At 55.6% G+C, this 9,084-nt stretch overlaps 1 protein-coding gene across 1 annotated transcript; it reads right to left on the minus strand.

Moving 5' to 3' along the window:
• Positions 1–576: 576 nt before the first annotated feature.
• On the minus strand, positions 577–4,334 carry GFRA4 (GDNF family receptor alpha 4). The gene is made up of 6 exons (XM_017872531.1): positions 4,292–4,334; positions 2,255–2,600; positions 2,066–2,175; positions 1,838–1,972; positions 1,468–1,559; positions 577–1,284 (listed from the first exon to the last, which is right to left on the minus strand). The coding sequence occupies exons 1-6, from the start codon at positions 4,332–4,334 to the stop codon at positions 1,204–1,206; spliced, it is 807 nt and encodes a 268-aa protein (XP_017728020.1). The 3' UTR covers positions 577–1,203.
• Positions 4,335–9,084: the final 4,750 nt, after the last annotated feature.

Raw genomic sequence — 9,084 nt, forward strand, 5'->3', positions numbered from 1 at the left:
CAATCTCCACTTCAACCTCCTGCCAAACCTCAAGCAGACTGAGAAGGAGCTGCTAGAGACACAGGAACCCTTTCCTCGTCAGGAGTCTCCATGCTTTGGAGGAAGGAGGCAGGCAGGAGGCGGGAGGATCGCTTCACCCCAGAGGTTCAAGGCTGCAGTGGACTGTGATCATGCCACTGCACTCCCACCTGGTGACCGAGTGAGACCCTGTCTCAAAAACAAACAGACCAAAAAAAACCAATGCTCTTAGCATCTGCTGGGTCCACACTGGGCAGTGTGTGTGACACAGCCACCCCCAGCTGCAAGGGAGGCTGGGAAATGCAGTTTCATTACCTGAGGGGAGAAGGGAAGAAGAGACAAAAACAATGAAAATCCCTGCCACGAGGAGCTGAGAGCTGATTCATTTCAGCCTCCTTAGGTGAGGTGATGGGGCCCAGAAAGGTTCTGAGGCCACTGGAGGTCACACAGGCCAGCAGGGATACATCCGGCGGCAGACCCTGGTCCCCAGGCTCCAGGACACAGATCACATAAAAGCAAGGTCAGTCTCAGCACACATAGGTTTAATAAGCACTGCATGTTATTCCTACAGCTGCAGGAAACCAGGGGGAAGATGGCCACAGGGCCAATGCCAGGCAGGGCACAAGGTGGGGCCCATCAAGCAGCATATGGGGAATAGGGAAGACTCTGCCAGCATGGTCATGGTGCACAGGTGGCTACAATGGTGGGTAATGCCCAGCTGGGAGGATGCAGTGTTAGAAGGGGTCTTGTCCGATGGATTCCTTAAGGGGTTATCTGCTTGGGAGGCTGATATAATTTCCTAGAATTCTGGGATTTTTGAATGGTCTCTGACCTTCTCTAGGGGATCTGGGGCTCCAGGGAGGTCTCAGCTACAAAAGTGACCCTCTCCTGACCCAACCTTGTGAGAGACGCCAGTGGTTTCAAGGTCTGTGGATAAAGGGAGCTACAACCAAGATGCCTCCTGACAGGGATACCGGGGGCTTTGCAGTCAGGCCCCAGCCTACATCCCTCGCCCCAGGGGATGGCACACAGGGTATCCAGACCTACCAAGGGCAGCGGAGTGAGAGCACCAGGGCCGGCTTGGGGGATAAGCCAGTCCCTTTTCGAGGGGCCAGCAGGCCAGAGAGGCAGCCCAGGCAGGCAGGATGGGGTAGCTAGCTGTGCTGTCCAAGGTCGCTGTCCTAGTCAGAGCAGGGCCGGGAGAGCCAGGACAGGAAGTGTGGAGAGCAGAGAGAGTCCCTCCAGGGCCCTGACTGCGGAGGACACCTTGGGGGTGGGAGCCAAGTGCAGACTTGAGGTAAAAGCCTGGCTCTGCCCTCTGCCTGCACCCCGACCCCAAGCCCTTCATGCCTCCACCCAGATCCACCCGACACGGAAAGGTGTGAAGGTGACAGTGGGGAAGGTGACAGTGGGGGAGGTGCCAGCTCACCCTCCCCTCCCTGCACCTACCTGCAGGAGGCTGTGCTCTGGGTCCCCCTGGGGGTTCAGCTGGTCCAGCAGGACTGGGGGCCACCCTCTGGCAAAGGCCTGAATGGCACCATCTATGAAGGGAGGGGTCCAGGGTGGGCTTGGCTGGGAAACCCTAGCACAGGGCCCAGCACAGGGGACAAAATGAGAGAACTACTGCTGCAAAGCCTGGCTCCTTGGGACGGAAGGTGCGTGGTGAGGAATAACAAAATAATAAGGACAGTTGTGACAAGAGTGACTTAACTGTACAGTCTTCCATTCTCCCCTCTAAAATGGCTCCCGGCCAGGTGGCTTGGGAGGGGGCAGTAAGCGACGCCCCAACTCGCCCTCCACCCCCGCCCGGGCCCCTCACCCAAGCAGCTGTTCCTTGTAAAGAGCCCCCGGAAGGCTTCGCAGTCCTCACGCCGGTTCCCGCTGGCTCCGCAGTCGCACCAGGGCGCCACGCGCGCGCTCACGTTGTCCACGTAGTTGGGGGTGACGGCTGTGCCTGCGGGGACCCCGAGGGCGAGGTCATCGGCCCACCCAGGCGGAGATATCCCCTGGAGAGCCCCACCCACGCCCAGATCCCAGCCGCGCGTACCCACGAGGCCCGCGTAGGCGCGCAGGCAGTGGGCGCGCTGGTCCCGCAGGCAGCCGTCGGGGGCGCTGGGCGCGGGAGTGCATGAGGCCTGAAAGGCCAGGAGGCGCGGCCTGCGCGGCGGGAGGGCGGTGAGCCGGAGAGAGGCTCCGCCCCCACCCTCGTCACTGCCCCGCCTCCGCCCGCGCGCACCTGCAGACCCGGCTGCGCTCGCAGAAGTTCAAGGGCTCAAGGCAGGAGGGCGGTGCGGGGCCGGGCCCCGAAAAGGCGCAGGAGGGCACGAAGGTCTGTCGCCGGCGCTCGGCGCACGCGGAGCCCGCGCACGGGCAGAAGAGCAGTGCGTGGGTGAGCGCGGGCGGCCCGCGGGCGAAGAAGCGGCGCAGGGCGCGGCGGCAACGGGCGCGGGGACAGCCCCCCTGCGCGGCCCGGCTCAGGCACTGCGCCACGTACTCCGAGCGCAGCCGCTGGCACTGCGCGTCCGCCGTGCAGGCTTCGGCCGCGTCCACACATCGGTTCCCTCCGGCCGAGCTCACCGACCCTGGGAAAGGAGCGGGCAGGCTGCAGGTCTCCGTGCGTCCCGAGTGCACACTTCACCCAGCCCGTCCACGCCCCTGGAAGGTGGGGGACACTGAAAACCCGAGAAGGCACAGAGTGTGGCCCAGAAGCGGGGCCGACTGTCATTGATAGGCTCTCCATCGTGGGGATGGGCAGCGTCGGGCTCTGGAGGGCCCTGCAACACGTCAGGGATGGAGAGGGAGCATCAAGGCTGAGGCCTTCCCCAGAAGCTTAGGCCCCTCCTTCCCAGGCATCACCACCATTCCCAGAACGGCCTCACAGGTCCAAAGACGGGTCCAGGGGCTCCTCCCACACTCACGGGCACTACCTGACGGGGGAACAATAAGGCTTTCTGGGGATCTGGCCAATAGAGACTTTAAAACCAGAGATGGCTTAGAAGACAGTGGCTGCTCCTAGTCTCTTAATGACAGGCTGGGACACCATACCTTTCCTCTTCTACCCCTCCACCTCGTCCCTTATCCCCCACCATGGAGACACTTTGGGTAGGTCTATTGGTTTCTGTTTCTCCCTCTTTCCTGACCTCGTGCTCCTCCTTCCTGATGCTCCCTTGAGTCGAGGTCATCCTGCCCCATCCAGGGTAACTGTAAGTTGGGACTTGGCAGCCCCTTCCCAGAACTTGAGTCACCAAAACCAGGCTAATCGAATCCCCCCCAGCCTCCACAAGTTCTCCAGTCTGGAGCACCTCATTCAGACTAGAAGCCTTTCTGGTGCCCAGCCTGAGTGGATGTGCACAGCCTGGCCCCTCATCCATCTCCCTGTGTGTTTGTGCACAGGGGTTAGGGGGTGATCTCCCACCCCAAGGCTGGGAGCAGGGTGCCTCTCTGGCAATGGCCGTTGTCTTTCAGGCCGTGGATTGGACCGCATGGTGAGAGTGATTCCTGCTGTGATTTCAGCACCGGCCTCTGCAGGAAGGATGAACATAGGTCGAGGGCTTAGAATGGTCCCTGAGTAGCGGCGATAGATGGCAGCGGGGTCTCCCTTCCTCCCCTCCTCAAAGGGCACACTTTGCCCTCCTCTCACAGCCTTGCCAGGCACATCCCCAGGTCTCGGCTGCACACACCAGCACCTCGTGTGGCCTAAGAGTTTGAACCCACCTCTGCCTGTTGCTTACTTGTCACCCTTGCCCAGAACACCCTTACCCCGTCTCCACCCTCATAGCAGCTCATCTCAGATGCAAAATCTCCACCTTAAACCTTTACCAGATTCCACTTTTCACACTACACTCAGTAAAGTGACCCCTCCCTCTGAGACATCCACGCAGAGAAGGAGCCGTCCTAGAAGGTGTAACAACAGATGAACGACACTGAAGATTCACAGCAAGGAATCTGTGCAGTGAGTAGGAGGGCTGGGGCTGAGGGAGGGTGAGAGAGTTGGGAGATGGCAGACAATCGGCAAAAGTTCCTGGGGCAGGGGTGCCAAGGCTGGACTCGGGACAGGGGTCGCGGTGGTGGCTTGACTGGGCTGGGAGGCGAGGTGCTCAGCACATAGTGGGGTCGATTGCCAGGTGTCCCCAAGCCCTGCGCACAGGCCTCTCGCTGGCAACCCTTCTTGTGGTTCAGCTTTTTCTGGAATCTCTTGCCCTCCCACCTTGTCACTGAGGAGCAGGGACAGAGAAGCCAGGGTTCGGGGTCCAGAGGAGACAGGGGTGCTCACCCAGTAACAGCAGCAGCAGCACAAGCCCCAGGCAGCAGACCATGCTTGACCTTGAACAGAGAAGGATGGCTGGCAGAGCCCTAGTCTGATAGGCGCCACCTTCCTAGCGCCTCTGGAGCAGGAGCACAGTGAAAACCCAGCTGTCTGCACTGATACCCCTGGGAGGAGCCTTTGCTGTGACAACTCCCCGCCCTCACTAAGTCTCCACCCCAGGCTGCACCTTCAGGTAAACCTGGGAGCCACGGGATTCCGCACCTGAATGTGCCTAGATGGACCCCAACACACTAGTCCCACCACGCACACCCAGCAACACACAGACAACCACCCAGGGAGACCTGGTCCCTCCCATGCTAAATTAGGAACACTATGAAACAGCATTTTTCTCTTCCTTTTTTATATAATTTTATTTTAAACTTAAAATTTTTTTTGAATAGAGTAGGGGTCTCATGGTATTGCCCAGGCTGGTCTTGAACTCCTGGGCTCAAACGATCCTCCCACCTCGGCCTCTCAAAGTGCTAGGGTGACAGGTGTGAGCCACCATGCCTGGCCTATTTTAAACTTCTTATTGTTGACTAATTTTAGACTTGCAGAAAAGTTGGAAAATATAAGCATTTTCCTTACACCCTTCACCCAGCTTCCCTTAATGGTACATCTTACTTAATCATAGTCCAATCATTACAGCTAGGAAACTAACCTGTGTACAGTCCTATTAACAAAACTGTAGACCATTTTGCATTTCCCATTTTTCCACTAATGCCCTTTTTCTGTTCCAAGATCCATTCTAGGATCCCATGTCATAGTTGTCTCCTTAGTCTCCTCAGTCTGGGAGTTCCTTCATCTTTCCTTATCCTTATCCGTGACGCTTTTGAAGAATCCTGGCCAGTTATTTTGTAGAATGTTTCTCTTGAGTTGTCTGATGTTTTATTCTGATCAGAATGAGACACAGCGTTGTTTTGACTAACCAAAAAGTTATTCTATAAGTAAATATTGAGGTTAAAAATCTCATCCAACCTGAGCAACAGAGTAAGGCCCTGTCTCAAATAAAGTCTCAATACTGAGATTTTTTTTTTCTTTTTTTTTTTTTTTTTTTAAGGCAGAGTCTCGCTGTGTTGCCCAGGCTGGAGTGCAGTGGCGCGATCTCGGCTCACTGCAAGCTCCGCCTCCCGGGTTCACTCCATTCTCCTGCCTCAGCCTCCCGAGTAGCTGGGACTACAGGTGCCCGCCACCGCGCCCGGCTAGTTTATCGTATTTTTAGTAGAGACGGGGTTTCACTGTGTTAGCCAGGATGGTCTCGATCTCCTGACCTCGTGATCCACCCACCTTGGCCTCCCAAAGTGCTGGGATTACAGGCTTGAGCCACCGCGCCTGGCCGAGATTTTTAAAGTGACCAAAAAAGCCCCCCCATGGTTTGTCTTGACTTTTTTTTTTTTTGAAATGTCTTGCTCTGTCACTCAGGCTGGAGTGCAGTGGCACAATCTTGGCTCACTGCAACCTCCACCTCCTGGGTTCAAGCAATTCTTCTGCCTCAGCCTCCCTAGTAGCTGGGATTCCAGGTGCCTGCCACCTGTAGATATGAGGTTTCACCATGTTGGCCAGGCTGGTCTCGAATTTCTAACCTCGAGTGATCCGCCCACCTCAGCCGCCCAAAGTGCTGGAATTACAGACATGAGCAACTGTGCTCGGCCTCATTAGCATCTTAAATCTCCACACAAGGGTGTGTTTCTTACTATTATAATGAGCAAAGGATCAGTTTGAGGACAAGTAAAATAAAAATGCGCTTGCTGTCTAGAGGCGGGGAGTCCCTGCTGAAGATAGCTTTGCTTGAATGAGCTCAATTGCAGTGCCAATGCTGAGGCTTGATTGTACGGTCACCACAGTTGCTGCTGCGCACCTAGAACGTGGTTACTTTCTTGACTACCTATCCTGCCTCAGTACATCTGTCTGTGGTTTGTGGTGGTTCACTTCCTAATTTTTTAATGAATTGGAGGACTGTGATGTGCTTTCTACTGTGCTAACCACGGCCACTGAAGCAAAATGTAAACCAAGATCCCCCTGCAATAGTTGTGCTTCACTCTACAACATCTGCTACCGGAAAGGGGTCCAGATTCAGAACCCAGGAGAGAGTTCTTGGATCTCCTGCAAGAAAGAGTTCGAAATCAGTCCGTCAAGTGAAAGCAAGTTTATTAGGAAAGTAAAAGAATAGAAGAATGGCTCCATAGACAGAGCAGCCCTGAGGGCTGCTGGTTGCCCATTTTTATGATTATTTCTTGATTATAAGCTAAACAGGGGTGGGTTGTTCATGTCTCCCCTTTTTAGACCATGTAGGGTAACTTCCTGATACTGCCATGGCATCTGTAGCCTGTCATGGCGCTGGTGGGAGTTGTAGCAGTGGCGACGACCAGAGGTCACTCTCCTCGCCATCTTGGTTTGGGTGGGTTTTAGCCAACTTCTTTACTGCAACCTGGTTTTTCTGTTTCTTTGTTTTGTTTTTTGAGACAGAGTCTCGTTCCAGGCTGGAGTACAGTGACACGATCTCAGCTCACTGCAACCTCCACCTCCTGGGTTCAAGCGATTCTCCTGCCTCAGCCTCCCGAGTAGCTGGGACTACAAGCGCACATCACCATGCCCGGCTAGTTTTTGTACTTTTAGTAGAGATGAGGTTTCACCTTGTTAGCCAGGCTTGTCTCAAACACCTGACCTCAGGTGATCCACCCACCTCAGCCTCCCTAAATGTTGGGATTACAGGCATGAGCCACTGCGCCCGGCCTATTGCAAACTGTTTTATCAGCAAGGTCTTTAATGACTTGTATCTTGTGCTGACCTCCTATCTCATCCTGTGATGCAGAATGCTGTAACTGTCTGGAAACGCAGCCCAGTAGGTCTCAGCCTTATTTTACTCAGCCTCTATTCAAGATGGAGTTGCTCTAGTTCACAGGCCTCTGACACATCCTCTTGTGTTCTGGCGTGTGGCAGGAAAGAGGGATGAGGGAAGGAAACTCAAGACCAAGCTCTGACCACACAGGGCAGGTGCACTCTCCCACCTGTCTGTGGGTGCCACAAGTCAAGGGAGGGGGCGGGACAGAAGAAGGCGTGACAGATGGCCGCACAGAGTGTCAGAGGAAGCCCAGTCCCTCCCGGGGCAGCCCAAGCAGCTGATAGTTGGGTGACCAGGAGAGGGCGTCACAGCTGAGCTGGGCTCGCTCACTGCCCCCAGCTCGATGTCCACTCTGCCCCTCAGCACCCCCTGCTCAGCCTCAGGGTCCATGCCTGCCCTCCTGCTTCCCAGTCACTTCTCCATGCCCGCTCCCTTCCGCTGAGCTTGTTTTCCAGTTCTCCAGCACAGCCAGGTGATCTCGGGCTCCAGACAGGCCTCTGCCCCAGACTGGGACCTCCCCTCCCACAGCCCTCTTTCCTTCCCACTTGGCCTCCCCGGGTTCGCCTCTGAATGGGGAAGGGGTGGAGGGGGCGCTTAGGGAATAACCAAAAGGGCGGAGTTGGCCTCCCCTAGGGCCCCTTGTAGCTGGGGTGCCATGGGGTCTAGACATCCCCTCCTGAAGGGTAAGAGCGGGGGGGGGTATATTCATGTGTTTTTTTAGATTCTGTCTTTTTTCTCTCTCTCTCTCTCTTTTGAGACGGAGTCTTGCTTTTGTCACCCAGGCTGGAGTGCAGTGGCGCGATCTCAGCTCACTGCAACCTCCACCTCCCATGTTCAAGCGATTCTCCTGCCTCAGCCTCCCGAGTAGCTGGGATTATAGGCACAGGCCACCACAACAGGCTAAGTTTTGTATTTTTAGTAGAGATGGGTTTTCACCACATTGGCCAGGCTGGTCTCGAACCCCTGACCTCAAATGATCCACCCGCCTTGGCCTCCCAAAGTGCTGGGATTACAGGCGTGAGCCACCATGCCTGGCCTTAGATTCTCTATTTTATGATGGTTTAACATCTTGGGGTGGGGACTTGTTGGCTGGACAGAAACTGCTTGATTCTTGGGGATCAGAAACAACTCATGCCTTTCATATGCAAACCGACCAATCTTGAGTCCATACACCAACCACCCCCTTCAAGGAACTCTCATGTACCAGGCCAGTATTTCCCCTGTCTTAAACCAGCTCAGGGCCAGGTACCAACCCAGACAACTAGGCCCAACCCCACGCCCCAAAGCCTACCAGAATGATTCAAAATGCCAACCCTACCCTCTTCCCCCAGCCCCTTGCCTCCCCAGTGGAAACAGCACTGAGGGCTGTGGCCTGTGCCTTCCACTCGCTCCTGATTCTGTCCCTGGACCAAACCTAGTGCATCCCCACTGTGGCCCTGCAGGGTGGGAAACTGAGTAATAACTTCTTTCAACAGCATTGGGCTCTGTGTCATCATTCAGTCACCTTCATAAATTAAAATTTCACAACTACAACTGAGGCAGGAGGGGGCTTTAGAGAGCACTCTCACCTGGCCCCTTGGACTGGTGGAGTGGAGCCCGAGCTGAGGTTGCCTCCCCGCACTCAGTTTTGGGATGGTTTTGTTAATGTGGCAAAAGCTGGCTGATATAGGCCACTCAGCAGCTCTTGCATGAAGCAATGGGAGAATGTGAACACCCAAGGGAAGCAGGAGTGACAGAGCAAAGAGGGTGTTCAAACTAGGCAACACCGTCCTGTGCCCAGACACATGCCTGAGACCCTGGCTGCCATCTAGGCTTGGCCTGCCAGCCACCACCCTGCTAGCCACCACCCTGTGGGGTCCTCAGGGCACCCCGTAAGGTTGAATTTACATATAGAAAAGACTAACCAAGGTCCAAGTGC

The sequence above is a fragment of the Rhinopithecus bieti genome, unplaced genomic scaffold, assembly GCF_001698545.2.
Source record: "Rhinopithecus bieti isolate Rb0 unplaced genomic scaffold, ASM169854v2 scaffold_7580, whole genome shotgun sequence".
NCBI classification, from domain to species: Eukaryota; Metazoa; Chordata; class Mammalia; order Primates; family Cercopithecidae; genus Rhinopithecus; species Rhinopithecus bieti.

What these genes read in the sequence shown, in the direction of transcription:
- GFRA4 (XM_017872531.1), bottom strand. Translation starts at nt 4,334, where the DNA reads ATGGTCTGCTGCCTGGGGCTTGTGCTGCTGCTGCTGTTACTGG. An exon ending in GCTGCTGCTGCTGTTACTGG is followed by an intron (nt 2,601 to 4,291) that starts GTGAGCACCCCT and finishes CTCCTTTCCCAG; the next exon opens with GGTCGGTGAGCTCGGCCGGA. An exon ending in GAGCGCAGCCGGGTCTGCAG is followed by an intron (nt 2,176 to 2,254) that starts GTGCGCGCGGGC and finishes CCCGCCGCGCAG; the next exon opens with GCCGCGCCTCCTGGCCTTTC.